The sequence below is a fragment of the Bufo gargarizans genome, chromosome 7 (genome assembly GCF_014858855.1).
Source record: "Bufo gargarizans isolate SCDJY-AF-19 chromosome 7, ASM1485885v1, whole genome shotgun sequence".
Classification (NCBI taxonomy): domain Eukaryota; kingdom Metazoa; phylum Chordata; class Amphibia; order Anura; family Bufonidae; genus Bufo; species Bufo gargarizans.
In genome coordinates, this window is record NC_058086.1 from 2,426,794 (window position 1) to 2,442,410 (window position 15,617).

The window sequence follows — 15,617 nt, forward strand, 5'->3', positions numbered from 1 at the left end:
AAAAACTGCATAGAAATGTATCAAAAAGTCATATCAACCCCAAAAAGGTATCAATAAAAACTCTTAGAGGACATGTTCTCACTTCTTCACCTAAATCTGTTGTGCTGCATTTTTACTTGTTCAATCTTCTATACATGTTGTTACTCTGTTAAGAAGAAATTAGGGGGGAGCTCAGGAAATCTTACATGTGAGATCTTCAATTGGTTCCGGCTCCATCAAATCAAGAGCAAGGGCTTCCAAGTTACGAAAGTGCTGTTGTAGTACAGGGTTCTCAAATGACTCACTCCTAGAGAGTTAAGAACAGTTCTGGTTAATTATGGAGCACAATAGCACATTAAAACATTGGTCACATTTCCAGTTCTGTTGACAAAAGGAACATAAATGCCAACATTAAAACACATTTAGGTCTATGATATCCTGCTGGGGGACGCACCAAATTTAGGACGAGAAACATCACTTGCAAGATTGTGTGGGGGGAATAATAAATCATCCCTTTTTTGGCTTTTTTTTGCCCAGAAATTCATGTTTTCTTCAAGTGTTTTTTGGGGGTTACGTTATTTTAATCATATTCGGTCAATTTACTAACCTTTACCATTCTTTCTGACTTCAATAATTTCCTATAGGCGAACATGTAACATTGTCACGTAGGGCTGAAACGATTACTCGATTGAATCGCGTAACTGGACAAAAAAAATCCTAAATGCAAATTTTTTGCATCAAGGATTCATTTGTGTCATGTGACTATGGAGCGTGAGTTAAGTGCTTGCTATTACTCAACACTCCGTGGTCCCTTGCCGGCCCGCTCCGCCCTCCTGACACATAGTCAGGACATGGTTGCACATAAGCGCACACTAGGGCTGCAGCTATCTACTATTTTTGTAATCGAGTATTCTATTGATTAATCCAACAATTAATCGAGTACTCTAATAACAAAAAACTAATTAAAATAATGTTTTCCTTTATAAAAACTCATCAGCCCCCCGTGCAATCTGCTGCCCCCCATGCCATCAGCTTGTGGTGTAGTGCTGAGTGAAGCGAGCTTCAGATGCTTCATTCTTCTCTGTACAGTATTAGAAGTCGCGTGTGACTTCATTGAATACCTTCGGTAGTTGATTTTTATGGTTCAATCAATTTTTTGTAGAAAAAAAGAGCAGAATGACAAGCATGTTCGTTTCAATCAAGAAATAGGAGAGGCAAATACATTCCAAAGAAACATGCATAGTGCCAGAGAACAGTAGATGAGGAAGCTGAAGATGTTCCATACTACCAAGTAACCAAAGTATCACAGCTCAGGAGCTAGGGGTCTCAATACTACCAGTATCTAACCTAACCAGTTTGCAAAACGGGATAAGTTCCGAAATTGGAACCATGGCTCCCAAGAGAGTGAGAAAATCTGTACCCGATTAAGAGATTCTGACCCGAGTTCCCCCATACGAACTAGGGTGTCCAGGGCTGAGAGCCAAGTTATTCTCTGCAAGCTGTCCATGGATCTCCATCTACAGGGAAAAATTTGCCTCATGGCCTGTACAAAGATTCTAAGCTCCCCTCTTTTTATCTGTTGGGGGTGTCCCAGATAGATGGACAGTAGGGCAATCAATGGTGAGGGTGTAACATTAGAATGGTATAAAGCTTTGTATAGGGCAAAAACGTCTGACGATAAAGAAGAAACTCCTGGGCACTCCCACCATATATGAAGCATGGTGCCCACTGCTGAGCTACATCGCCAGCATGCATCAGGGGCCGATGGATAAAATCGGTGGACCTTCACTGGGGTTCAATACCATCTCATAAGTATCTTATAGTTAAGTTCCTGTAGTCAAGACACAATGGACGTATGCGTGAACAGGAGTGCTCTGTTCCACTGATCATCAGTTAGTGAAGTGTTCAATTCCTTCTCCCAATCAGGCGCAAACTTTGCGCTTGCAATTTGAGTCTTGATTGGCTCATCCCCAATCTCCCCAGTGCCCAACAAGCCGCATACAAGAGAGATAGCATGCCCCGGACAAGAGTCTGCTAGGCAGAGGTTCTCAAAGTCAGTCAAGTGAGCCGACAACTGCGATCCGGGGGCCAGAGAGCGGAGGAAGTTGCGGAGTTGGAAATCCCTGGGGATCTTGGCAGCATGTGTGATAGGTCATCCACAGTGCGTACACAAGAGTCACCGAGAAGGTCTCGCACTCTGATCAAGGGTGAAGATGTGGCATGGAAGGACAATAGGCGCCCGATAGCCACCGGCAGATTAGGACAATCGTTAAGGACCGTTAAAAAAGGGCCATAGGCCGTGACCAATTTGAGTTTGGATGCAAACTTACCCCAGGATTTAGCGAGCATATGAAAGAGGGATGGATGTTTAGGATCGAGTAATTGTCTCTGGCATGTTTGTGGCAACCAAAAAATACTGGTCGCTAGGGAAGGATCTAGTTCGTGAACCATCTCTAACCACAATTTCCTTTCCCAGTTATGGAAAAGATCTAGGACACAGTTTGCTATTGCCGCTCTATAGTAAGAGCTAAAATAGGGCAAGCCTGCTCCTCCCAAGGATTTGGGGCGAGATAAGATAGCGTAACTAAGCCTGGCTCTGGACCGAGCCCATATAAATTGTGAGGCTAGTCTGCAGATCTGACCCAAAAACATTTGCGGGAGGACGCATGGGACCGTCTGAAACAGGTATAATAGCTTAGGAAGGATATCCATCTTAAGACCGTTAATCCTCCCAAACCACGAGATATGGAGAGGGGACCACTTCTGCAGACTGGTTGTAATAGAGCTGATGATAGGCTTATAACTGAGTTTGAATAGGTGTGCTGGATTGGCCGGTACTCAAATCCCTAGGTGTTTGATGGAGAGGGTAGCCCACCGAAACGAAAAGGTATCTCTGATGAGGACAACCTCCCGCTGTGGCAGAGTAACATTCAGGATTTCGGATTTTTGCACGTTCACCTTGAAGTTACTAAGGCGACCGAATGTTTCAAATTCTCGGAGGACCTAGGGTAGACCCACTCTCGGGGAAGACAGGAGTACAGTAGGAGGTCATCCGCAAACAGACAGCTTGTGTTCGGTACGTCCCACTTGTATGCCTTTGATGGACTGGTTGTATCGTAGGGCATTAGCCAGGGATTCCATACACAGAATGTACAGAAAGGGGTAGAGAGGGCAGCCCTGACGTGTCCCATTCCGTATCTCGAAGGGGCTAGAGACCATTCTGTTGACCCGTACCTGGGCCGACGGGGGGGCATAAAGCGCCATAATCCTACCTATCATCTTAGATCCCAATCCTATGTGCTCTAACGTTCTAGAAATAAACTGCCAATTCACCCTGTCAAATGCCTTCTCGGCAACAAATGACAGAAGACACAGCAGTGTTTTAGATTGGTATTATTTGCAAGGCGAGACAATCGACTTCAGGGTATTTGTAACAAGCCCCTGTTCGCTCTATTCTGCTCTCATGGCACTCCCTGATGTGACCACAATATCTGCTGGCTCCGCCGTTGATGATCCAGCCTCAAACGACTGCTCGTGTCGTTTTAATTCTCACAGAACTAACACCAGTCAGGCTGTATGTGAGTTCAAACTGACAAAATTCTTTATTGAATGCATAACATATATTTATATTGACAGTTGGAACACCTCTTTCAATTGGTAAATTGTAAACCCCCTCTGATTGGCTATGCAAATGAGGTAAGCAGGGATTAGTTCAAGAGCTTGGCTGGGAGGCAGATGGGTGTGGCCATTGTCACAGAGAGATTCAAACCATGACATTACCCCCTCTCCCGGGAAACAGTCCAACAGCCACAGTGGGACCCTCACCGGGTCAACTTGAGGATGTTGGAAAGGTAGTCTTAAGATTCCAGGTCCGTCTGCCGGGATAATCCATCCGCATTCCCGTTTTGAGGCCCTTGACGATATTGTATGGTGAAATTGTAAGGTTGCAAAGCCAGGCTCCACCTTAGTAATCGGCCATTCTCTCCTGCAACCCGGTCTAGCCATATCAAGGGATTGTGGTCCGTCATGACGGTAAAAGAGCGCCCATACACGTAGGGCTGCAATTTCTTTAAAGCCCAGACTAAAGCCAAACATTCTTTTTCCATGGCAGCATATCCAACTTCACGGGGTAACAACTTGCGGCTGAGATACGCCACCGGGTGCTCCTTCCCGTCGTCGCTAACTTGACTTAGTGTGGCTCCCAGTCCGAACATGGAGGCGTCAATGTACGACAAAACGGACAAGAATAGGACATGTTCTATTTTGAGCCGCGGAACCGGAAGATCGGTGTGCTCTCCGCATCCATTCTATCCCCATAGAGAATGAATGTGTCTGCACCTGTTCCGCAATTTGCGGAATGGATGCGGACCCATTATACGAACGTGTGAATGGATCCTCAATGTGAAATTACTAGATTGAATTGCGCAAGTACAGCCACCACTGCTGGAGTGCAGCAGCAGCCATAACCATGGTCAACTGTGGATATACAAGGAAGGGAATCCTGGGTGGAGAGGACAGGATATCTATTTAATGGGACATTTTTTTATTTTATTAATTTGCTGACATTAATAGTTTTTTAGGGCTGCAGCTAACAATTATTTTAATAATCGATTAGTTGTCGATAATTTCATCGATTAATCGTGAAAAAAACACCAAAATGACAAAAAATAAGGGGTTTATATGATTTTACTTGAAAAATTATGTTCAAAGGCCATATTAAAAAAAATTGTGGATGGCACCGTTATAGAGGGGATCTGTGGATGGCACCGTTATGGAGGGGATCTGTGGATGGCACCGTTATGGAGGGGATCTGTGGATGGCACCGTTATGGAGGGGATCTGTGGATGGCACCGTTATGGAGGGGATCTGTGGATGGCACCGTTATGGAGGGGATCTGTGGATGGCACCGTTATGGAGGGGATCTGTGGATGGCACCGTTATGGAGGGGATCTGTGGATGGCACCGTTATGGAGGGGATCTGTGGATGGCACCGTTATGGAGGGGATCTGTGGATGGCACCGTTATGGAGGGGATCTGTGGATGGCACCGTTATGGAGGGGATCTGTGGATGGCACCGTTATGGAGGGGATCTGTGGATGGCACCGTTATGGAGGGGATCTGTGGATGGCACAGTTATGGAGGGGATCTGTGGATGGCACCGTTATGGAGGGGATCTGTGGATGGCACCGTTATGGAGGGGATCTGTGGATGGCTCCGTTATGGAGGGGATCTGTGGATGGCACCGTTATGGAGGGGATCTGTGGATGGCACTTACGGAGGGGATCTGTGGATGGCACTTACGGAGGGGATCTGTGGATGGCACTTACGGAGGGGATCTTTGGATGGCATTTACGGAGAGGGGATCTGTGGATGGCACTTACGGAGGGGATCTGTGGATGGCACTTACGGAGGGGATCTGTGGATGGCACTGTTATGGGGGGGGGGGACCTGTGGATGGCATCTTATGCTATATGTGTCATCCACAGATCTCCCCCATAGCAGTGTCATCCACAGATCCCCCTCCCCATAACAGTGCCATCCACAGATCCCCCTCCCCATAACAGCCCTGGCCCCGCCGCTCACAGCAGTATTCCTTAACCGGCAGTAACTTTTACTTTAAATCAGCGCATCTTCTTTTACCTTACAATGAAGCTCCAGTAACAGGCAGAGCGGGCGGCGGCGTAAAGTCACTTACTCACGTGACGCGCCTGCTCCACCTACTTTATGAATAAAGCAGGCGGAGCTTGCGCGTCACGTAAGTGACGTTACGCCGCCGCCCTCTCTGCCTGTTACTGGAGCTTCATTGTAAGGTAATAAAGATGCGGTAATCTAAAGTTCAAGGACCCTGACCACCCGCTCAGCAACGAATCGGCCGATTATTCGATAACGGGATTCGTTGACAACGAATCCCGTTATCGAATATTATCGATCTCGTCGATTAATCGTTGCAGCCCTAATATTTTTTGTAACATACTTTAGTTACTGAAATTGTACATTTCCGTAACTGAACATGTACATTGCCATTATTATATGAAGTGGCCCAATTTGAGCTTCCCATCTTCTGTGCCACTTCAGAGCTATTTTTCTTATAGAAATGTATAATTTCAGTAACTAAAATATATTACAGAAATGGTCATTATCACTGCCTCTAAAAAAAAATGTAAATGGCAGTTACACTTTAAAAACATAATAATATTCTTATACTATAATTCATCCAAGTCATACCTGTATTTAAATCTCAGCTTATGGACAATTTCTTTCATCTTATCCACCTGTTCCTCATTAGCTGGAACCATCTCTGGGTAGTCAATTTTACGAATATCATCAGCAAATGGGATGAAAATTAGATTGAAACCTAAATTCAAAAGACAATCAGGAATATTAAAGTTACTGTGCTGTTATTTACCATCAACAATAACACCCCTTCAGATCTGCGAGCAGGGTAATCTCAAAAAGAACAACTTTGTAGATGATAATTCAAGGGAATAAGGTGTAAACCGGAATAATAAAAATGTCATGGGTCTTGGAATGTGACGCTACAAAAATAAATGATTAATTTTTTTTTCCTGTTGTGGAAGAAGTAGAACATATAAATATGTCATTATCTTAATTGTACCGCCGCAGAGACTTGTACTTCCCGTAAAATCGTTTTCTCGTTGGATGCATTGGGGAACATAGCACCATGGTATATGCCCAGTTGCCACTAGGAGGCTAACACTAGAAAGAAAAAGTGTTGGCTCCACCCAGGTGGGCTATACCTTCTGCACAGGCACTAGACTAACCAGTTGGGACGAAAGCAGTAGTAGTACCTAAAACCAGAACAACGAAAGAAGCCAACGTGTACTAAATCAGAGAGGACCATTAACAAAAAATCCCGGGAAAACCGTAAAACCTGAACTAAGAATGAAACTAGGGTGGGATCTGTGTCCCCCAATGCATCCAACGAAAAAATAATTTTATGTTAACTACAAAAATCAATTTTTCTCGGGAATAGCATTGGGGGACACAGCACCATCTGATGTTCCAAAGCAGACCCTGAGGGAGGGAAGAAACAATCATGTGGAGCACCTGACAGACAGCTGCTTGCAGAAACTTGCGACACAGAATGGCATCAGCAGAGGCCAGGGAATAGATGTGATAAAACTTTGAAAATGTGTGACCTGATGCCCAGGTGGCGGCCTTGCAGGCCTAGGAAGCCGAGGCCTGATGCTGGACCGCCCAAGAAGCCCCGGCCATACTAGTGAAGTCAGTGGTCAAGCAAAAAGGGGGAACACGACCCTTCGCCACATAGGCTTCCTTGACAGCCGACTAAATCCAGCAGGAGATGGTGGCTTTGGAGGATTGTAAACCCTTACGGGGGCCCTCGGGAACCACAAAGAGGGAGTCAGAATGACGGAAGGACTCTGTCAACTGAATATATAGCCGAAGTGCCCGAACAACATCCAGGCGATGGAGGGACCGCTCTCTGGAAGGGGTTGGGGTAGAAAGAGGGCAGAACTATCTCCTCGTTAATGTGGAATGAAGAAACCATCTTGGGAAGAAAAGAGGGAACTGGTCATAAGACCACCTTGTCCTGGTGAAACACCAAAAAGGGGGGGATCAAGAAGAGAGAGCCGCCAACTCTGAGACTCGAATGGAGGTAATCGCCACCAGAAAGGCAACGTTCTTTTTGAACGTTGGACAGGAAGATGGCGGCGCGGGCAATTTTTTTTTTTAACATCGCGTAGCGTAGCGGCACGACGTAGGACAGGCTTCACCCCGCCCCCTTACTGCTTGCTCTGTCGCTCCACCGCTAGCCTCCCTCTTTGGCGGGTTTATCGGTCCGCCTCAACTCCCATTGCAGCTTGATGATGACCAGGAGACAACTCGCTGCTTGCAGCTCCACCGCCCGCGAGCCTTCTGAGGGATGGCTGGGGGAAGCTTGGTCTGCGGTTGTGTGCTCTCTCTCCGGCGCCTTTAGCATCCCCTTATCTTCTGCTGCCGTAAGCTGTCCCATGAGGTTGAGCTGGAAACATTGGTGGACTCGCAGGCATCTGATTAGAAGCATTCTTGGAGGCATGTGGGGCCGGTTTATAGGGCCTGCGCGCTGGTGTGATCTGATCTGAGTGCTTGTGGTGATCCGGATACAGATGCGGGCATATAGCTGGACTTAGACACAGCTCTCCTATGCTCTCGGATGGCGCTAACATGCGGTGATTTGAGGACATAGACATTGGGCAGTCTTGGTTCGTTTCTATCAGCATTGGTGTGTGGTGCAGGTGTGGGGAGTAGGGGTCCTTATTAGCCCTGAGGTGGTTGGTGTCCTGGGCTGAAGGGCGCACTTGGTGAGAGTAAGAGTGCCCCTAGTCCGGCCTCTTATTCACCCCCGGTACTGTTTTGGCTGTGTAATTAATACGCCAACTTTTTCTCTGCACTACCCCAGATGGGGATGAAGATTGGATCCATGAGAGAGAGAGAGAGAGAGAGAGACCTTCACGCTTATTGCCCTTGCCTGTGTTTTCTTGCACTGCATTGAATTGCACTGAATTACATTGTTCAAACTTTTCAGGCCCGTTTGGCAGTTCAAGTTTTAAAGAATATAGAATTTAACGTGCTTAAATTTAAAACGATACCTTTATTATTCAACTGGGTTATAGAGCAAAAAGAGATTTGCTCCAAGTGATATCCCGACTATGATACATACATTGGGACAAAGACTCCTCTTATAGAGAGGGAATAGATTCTGACATATGGTCAATAAAGTGCCGACTTGGTAAAAAAGAGAGAGAATGGGGGTGGTGGGTAGATGGATGGGAAAATATTCTTTCCCTAGATGACCCTCAAGGTCTAAGATCCTGTGCCCAGGGTTGTCCCCTGATGGTGGAGACACCCTGTCCCCGTACCTAAGTCTCTTTATTGCCCTAAAGAGGCCCTACTGGAAGACCTGGATTGAAAGCAAATAGATCCAGGGAGAAAAAAGGTAACAAAAAAACAAAAAAGACACACGTATATGGATGAAATCATGTGTAGACATTAAAAAATAACCCCAACGCGTTTCAGCTGCAGATAGCAGCTCATCAGGGGGTGATGTGAACGTAGGGGACAACAAAAATGGACAGATAACATAAAATGATACTTAGCTCCTATGTAGTATATATAACCTGTTAGGTTCTAATAGTGATGATGAGCAACCTCTGTCAAGGGAGACATTACCGATCAGAGGGGGGCCCTTGGAGAAGATGCATCCAGGGTATAGGAGGCTAGAGGGCTGCCGTTTGGCAGTTCCCATGCTGTCCCTGCGTTGAAAACCGAGAGAAAAGGGCTGAAGATTGGTGAGATCTGCAGGGGTCACCCTGCTTTAGTGTTGGATGTATGACCCCTATCTAATTTAAAATATATCATATGCACTAACAGACTAATTTTGATTAACTTGGACTGAGTGGAGTGTTCATATCTCTGTTACAATAACATCCCAAAAAGCAGGAGGCCACCTTGAATTGGGAGGAAATAAGCCTACCGCTACAATGTTGGTTTCCACGGATGCTAAGGAGGTTGATAGGGAAGGCTTGGATAGTATTAATAATAAATTAGCTGAAATTTTGGGGGCAATGAATATGACTAATAGCACCGTATCCCAATTAACAACCACAATGGCTGCGTTACAGGGCGATATCACCATAATTAGGGATGGAATCACAAAACAGAGTAAAGGTGAAAGATTTGGAGTTGGAGACAGTGGTTGTGGAAAAGGAGTTAGGTTTAACCAAAAAACGCCTTGAAGGGGTGGAGCATGAATGTCTTGGGTTAAAAAACAAATTGATAGATCTCAGAGGAACAATATAAGACTGGTGGGGTTCCCTGAGGGGGTGGAACAAGAGAACCCAGCGGACTTTGTGCAAAAGTGGCTGGTACAAACATTGGGATCGGATTATAATCTCTACGTTTTGTGTAGAGCGAGCTCATAGAATCCCTTTGAGGAAGCCCCCCCCCCCCAGGTGCGCCCCCTAGAGCTTTATTAGCTAGATTGTTTTGTTCCAAGGACCGTGATTGGGTACTCAGACGTAAAAGAGAACTCCTCAAAATTGGTTTTGATGGGAACGACATTCAAATATACTCTGATTTTTGCAGTGAGACACAAAATAAAAGGTGTTCTTTTTATGACGTTAAAAAAAGATTCATTTCTGCACACAAAGTATGCGATGTTGTATCCGGCTAAACTCAGGGTTGTTATTTTTGATGGTGTCTATATGGTGGTGTGGAGTGAGGAGTGGAGTTTGATTGGGAGCGGGTTTGGCAAAGTGGAAGAGGTTGATGGGGATAATATCCTCTGTGAGCCAAATGGTGGGTTGGGGTAGCGGTTATGGGTGGGTATTAAGGAATGGGAGGGGGTGGGGGGTTGGCTGTTGTCGCTGGGCCTAGTGGACCTCTCTCCCCCCTCCTGCCGGTCTGCGGATTTTTTTGTCTTTTGATAGCTTAGAATGACGCGTAGGGTCTTGTGTTGGAATGTGCAAGGGCTGGGGGATAGAATTAAAAGGACAGTGGTGTTTGATGTTATGGCTCGGCACCTCCCGGCAATAGTGGCTTTATTGGAGACTCATGCAACGGTTGATAAGCTCGCCCAGTTAAAGAGGCGATGGGCGAAACTGGAATACCAATCATACCTCTCATCATATTCGAGAGGTGCGAGTGTGTATATCCAGGGTTGATTTTCAGCCGTTGGATGTTAGGGTGGATAGGGAGGGTCGATTTGCTTTTCTCCACGGTCAGTGGAGTGGACAGGAGACTATTTTAGCTTTTGTCTACGTGCCTCCCCCTTTTGCATCCACTGTTCTATCTTTGTTGTCTATGTTTATTTACAGTAAACCCCCCTGCCTGTTGTTACTGGTAGGTGATTTTAATTCGGTTTTGGATCCGAGACTAGGATATCTCTCTCCTCTGAGTAGAGGCATACTCGGTCTCTCCTGTGTAGCATTACCCAGGAGCTTGCATGGGTCAATGTTTGGCGTCATTTGTATAGAGAAAAAAAGAGCGTATTCATGCTTTGTCAAGAATCGACTTGGCGTTTGCAAATGGGGCCATGTCTGATCAAGTTGTGAAGATGAAATATGAACTGCACGGAATCTCTGACCATTCTCCGGTTCTGCTTCTGCTCAGGGGAGTGGGGGTAAACGCGGGCCCCAATAGAGCCTTTAGACTGAACCCTTATTGGTTGGAGGTCATTGGTGAGCGGGATTTAATCAATGCGGAGATTCTTGAATTTTGGCATCGGAATGAGGGCTCCACCCATATCCAATTTGTATGGGACGCTTTGAAGGCCTATATTAGAGGGCTTTATTGCAGTAAAATAAAAAGACGAGTGGAGTTCCATAAGCACGAAAATGCAATGAAGGAGACAGTTAGGAGGTTGCAGGGGGCTTTGACTAAATATGGTACAGACTCACTTCGCATACAACTGAAAGAAGCTAATTAACAATATAGGACTTTTATGGTAAATAAGGCCCCACACAAACATTTTTGTGAGGAGGGGAAAACAGGTAAACTGTTAGCTGCATTGGTCGCCAATCAAAGGGGTGGGACTAAAATCAGGTATATTAGAAATACTCGGGGCCAGATAGTTAAGGATCCAGAGCAGATTAGACAGGAATTCGCCAAGTATTATTCTACTATATATAGATCTGAAACGGTATGTAATCGTTCTAAAATTGATGACTATTTGGACCAATTAGAAATGCCTTTTCTCTCGCCTCAGGAAACCAGAATGCTTGATCACCCTATATAGGTATAGAGAGAGAGAGAAAAAAAAATGCGAGGGTAAATCCAATCTAATGGAGGATACCAAAAAGATAGGATATAACTAGAGGCGCCAGTGGATGGAGAACAGGAAAAAAAGTAGTGGTGAGAGAGAACCAGTGTATCAGGGTAGGCAGCTGAAAGGGGTGTCAACACTGAAAGAATTCAGTGTGTGTAGGGAGTAAACAAAAAGACTTATCAAGTCCGAGAAAATTACACCCCTATGAGAAGCGCCAAAACCCAAAATGTAGAGAGAACGTTAGTTATATAAACATTAGACATTCACCCTAATTAGGGTGACTAAGAGGTAGAGTGGTGAGTAAGTGATATAAACACCACTAAAACGTACCTATAATTAGTAGGTGCAAATAGTCACAAAGAATAGCCACATAAAAAAGCCGTATGACGGTATGTTAAAATAGCCAAGGATAATAATTATTATTAACTCACTTAACGGGGGGGTGGCCAGCTGGATAAACTCAAGACACCAGCATGAACCATAAACCCCCCAGCCAGGAGCGCCCGTAGAGTCTTCAAAACTGATGGTTGCCCAATAGGATGGAAAGAAGGGAAATTCACCTCAGTGTTGTAGGCTTTGGCTTCTTTATTGATGCATAAAAGACTCAACGCGTTTCGGGGTATGCAAACCCCTTCATCAGGAGCAGGTACAAATACATATACTTGTGATAACAATAGTGGTATTTACCTGATAGCCCTATATAGGGTTGTGGACATGCCAATAGGGTGTATTTTGGCGCAAAGGAGGAGCGCATGGGACGCCGAGAACACGGGACCGCCCCCCTCAAAAGCCCGCTCTCGGCTTCTACCAGTAAAAGAGTAGACGGAGACCCAGCTTCCGGTCTACCATGCGCTTCACCCTGGAACGCACCCAGGACTTCCGGTTCAACATGTGCTCCAACCTGGAGTGCACCAGGAACCTCCAATTCCTCCCACAGGATGCGTGGACTTCCGGTTCCCCTCGTGTGTCCCACGCTGGACCGCACATGTGGAGAAACTTCTGGTCCGGCGGTGAGACCGCTGGGTGATAAAGAATTTGGTAGATAAGGGAATCAATGTAAAACTCACATAAGAGGGGGACGGATATGGATGTATAGTGGAAAGAACAAGGCGATATATGTCATAATGTGAAGAAACACATAACGGTCGTGTGTATTAACACCTACATCTAAAGTATAATTGGATAAAAGACATAAATATATAAAAACATATATAGATGTATAAAATATATATAAAATGTATCAAAAAGGGGAGGGGGGGGAATAGTAAATGGGAGAGGGGTTGGCCACATTATTATGATAGGAAGTACATCTTATATAAAAGTGTGATTATGTAGAAGAGTGGGATAGGGTTATAAAATTATAAAACAATAAGGTAGGGTTGTAAACATATTATATTACTGTAATACTGGATACCTAAAAAAACGTATAATAGTAAAATAGTCTATCTGGAGAGAAGGGGGGGGGGGGGAGGTGGAGAACTCCCATCAATAATTTACATATTCGAGTGCCTCATTAAGGCCAAAGGGTGTTAGTGTATTAAGGTGATATATCCAAAACATCTCTTTTAGACTAAGTTGCTGGAAAGAGGAAGATACATGTTCTAGAGGGATAATTTTTAGCATACTCGAATGTCCCTCGTGTCTAAGAGCAAAATGGCGTGATACACTGTGGGTTCCGATTTTTCTATTAATGTTGGAGCGGTGCTCATTCATGCGCTCCCTTAGAGTTTGGGTAGTACGGCCTACATAATGGAGACCACAGGGGCACATCAGTAAATATATGACGTTCGTTGTGCCGCAGTTCATGTGGTGTTTGAAGGTAATTTTATTGTTGGAGGATGGAATTCACCTATCGCACATTGTAACATAGCACAACACTTACATCTTCGTACTCCACATTTGAATACGCCTTTGGTAGTTTCTAATCTGTGGTCGTGGCATGTTGGGATGGTCTTCTCGCCAGTTAGCTTAGGACAAGAGGGGGCTACTATGTTCTTAAGTGTTTTAGCTCTGCGGTAGATTAGGTTTGGTTGTGGAGGGATGTGTTTCCCTAAAATGGGGTCTTTTTGCAAGATTGGCCAATATTTAGTGAGAATCTGTCTTATGGTTTTATGTTTAGAGTTATATCTTGTAATAAGGCTCGGTTTATATACGTAAGAGTTGGTCAAATTCTTGATTTTTGGTTTAAGACTAGTCCTTTGTGTCTCCTTGAGGACTCTATTTTTGGATTCTTCAATAAGTTGTAGTGGGTAACCCTTGGTCTTAAATCTCTCACCCAACAGGTCTAATTGTTCCTTCATCACCCTATCGTCAGTGCAGTTTCGCCTAATACGTCTCATTTGGCTAAAAGGTATATTACTCTTCCATTTATGGTGGTGACAACTATTAAAAATCTAAATAACTATTTGTGTCTACATTTAAAAAAAAAGTTTTTGTCAAAATTCTATTATTAACACTATTCAAATGTAAGTCAAGGAAAACAGCTTCCTTCGGATGGTGTTCTAATGTAAGATTAAGATTCCAATCATTGGTATTGACCTTATTTATGAAAGACTTCAGGTCTTCAACATCGCCATTCCAAATTAGGATGATGTCGTCTATGTATCGTTTATAAAAAACGATGTTGGGGTGACAAAGGAAGCCGATTTGTTTTTCAAAGGCCCCCCATCAGGAGATTGACGTATGATCGGGCAAATTTAGTCCCCATAGCTGTACCTTTTTGTTGCAAGTAAAAAGTGTTTTTATGAATAAAATAGTTATGATGTAAAATAAAATCAATACATTGTAAAACAAAATCTCTTTGTGTCTGTGGCATAAGAATATCTGCATCAATAAATTCCTTAACAGATCTTATGCCTAATGAGTGTACAATATTGCTATAAAGTGCTGCAACATCAAGGGTTGCCCACCTGTATTCATCTCTAAAGTGCAAATTAGTTGGGCAGAGTCTCTAAGATAGGAGGGCAGGGAAATTACATATTTTTGGAGTAGGTCATCGACATACTCTGACAAATTGGACGTGAGTGAGTTAATCCCTGAAATAATCGGCCGTCCCGGGGGGTTCTGTAGGGACTTATGTACCTTAGGCAGAAAATAAAAACGTGCCAGTGAAGGATGTAGAGTTTTAAGGTATGCTTTTTCCTTCTTATCAATCACGCCGTTTTGATGTCCTTTATCGATCAATCCATTTCGTATCAGGATATATTCCTTGGTAGGGTCATGGCTGAGTTCCTTATAGTACTCTGTATCTGACAGAATTCTGGCCGACTCGGCTTCATAATATGTAGTATCCATAATGACTATTGATCCCCCCTTATCTGCACTTTTTAAAACTATGTCCCGATTCTGTTTAAGATTCTTGAGAGCTAGTTGGAGATTTCGGTTTAGATTGTTGGGTCCTTGGACTAATGGGGCGGACCCCTTCTTTTTGGTTTTACTAGTAGTAGTTAGCTGACTGGATGGACCTAATTGGGAGAAAGTGTCTTTAAATTCCTCCATGACTATATTATAGAAACTCTCAATGTGAGGGCCCCTACTGTCCAGGGGGTAGAAAGATGATTTCCTTTTCAAGGATGATTTAAGGAAGGGGGGGGGATACTAGTGATATCTAGACCCTCTGGTTGGGGTACTGGATAAACTGACGGAAAAAGGTGTGATGATTGCTTTTCTAACGGTATCATTATATTGGGGGTGCATTAATTTTTAATAGAAAAATGGCGTTGAAGGGTAAGTTTACGAACAAATTTGTTTAAGTCGATCAAGAGTTCAAAGACGTCTGGCTCTGTTGAGGGGCAGAAGGAAAGACCTTTGCTGAGTAATTCAATCTCATATGGTTCTAACTGATAAAAAA

At 44.4% G+C, this 15,617-nt stretch overlaps 1 protein-coding gene across 2 annotated transcripts in view; it reads right to left on the reverse strand.

The window, feature by feature from the left end:
- XRCC6 (X-ray repair cross complementing 6) overlaps window positions 1-15,617 on the reverse strand; it is a 94,398-nt gene that overhangs the window by 11,925 nt on the left and 66,856 nt on the right. For both annotated transcript variants that reach the window (XM_044300682.1, XM_044300683.1), the window contains exons 10-11: window positions 6,205-6,334; window positions 186-286 (exon numbers count right to left, since the gene is read on the reverse strand). In XM_044300682.1, coding sequence (XP_044156617.1) covers window positions 186-286; window positions 6,205-6,334 — 231 coding nt within the window. The remainder of the gene's footprint in view (window positions 1-185; window positions 287-6,204; window positions 6,335-15,617) is intronic.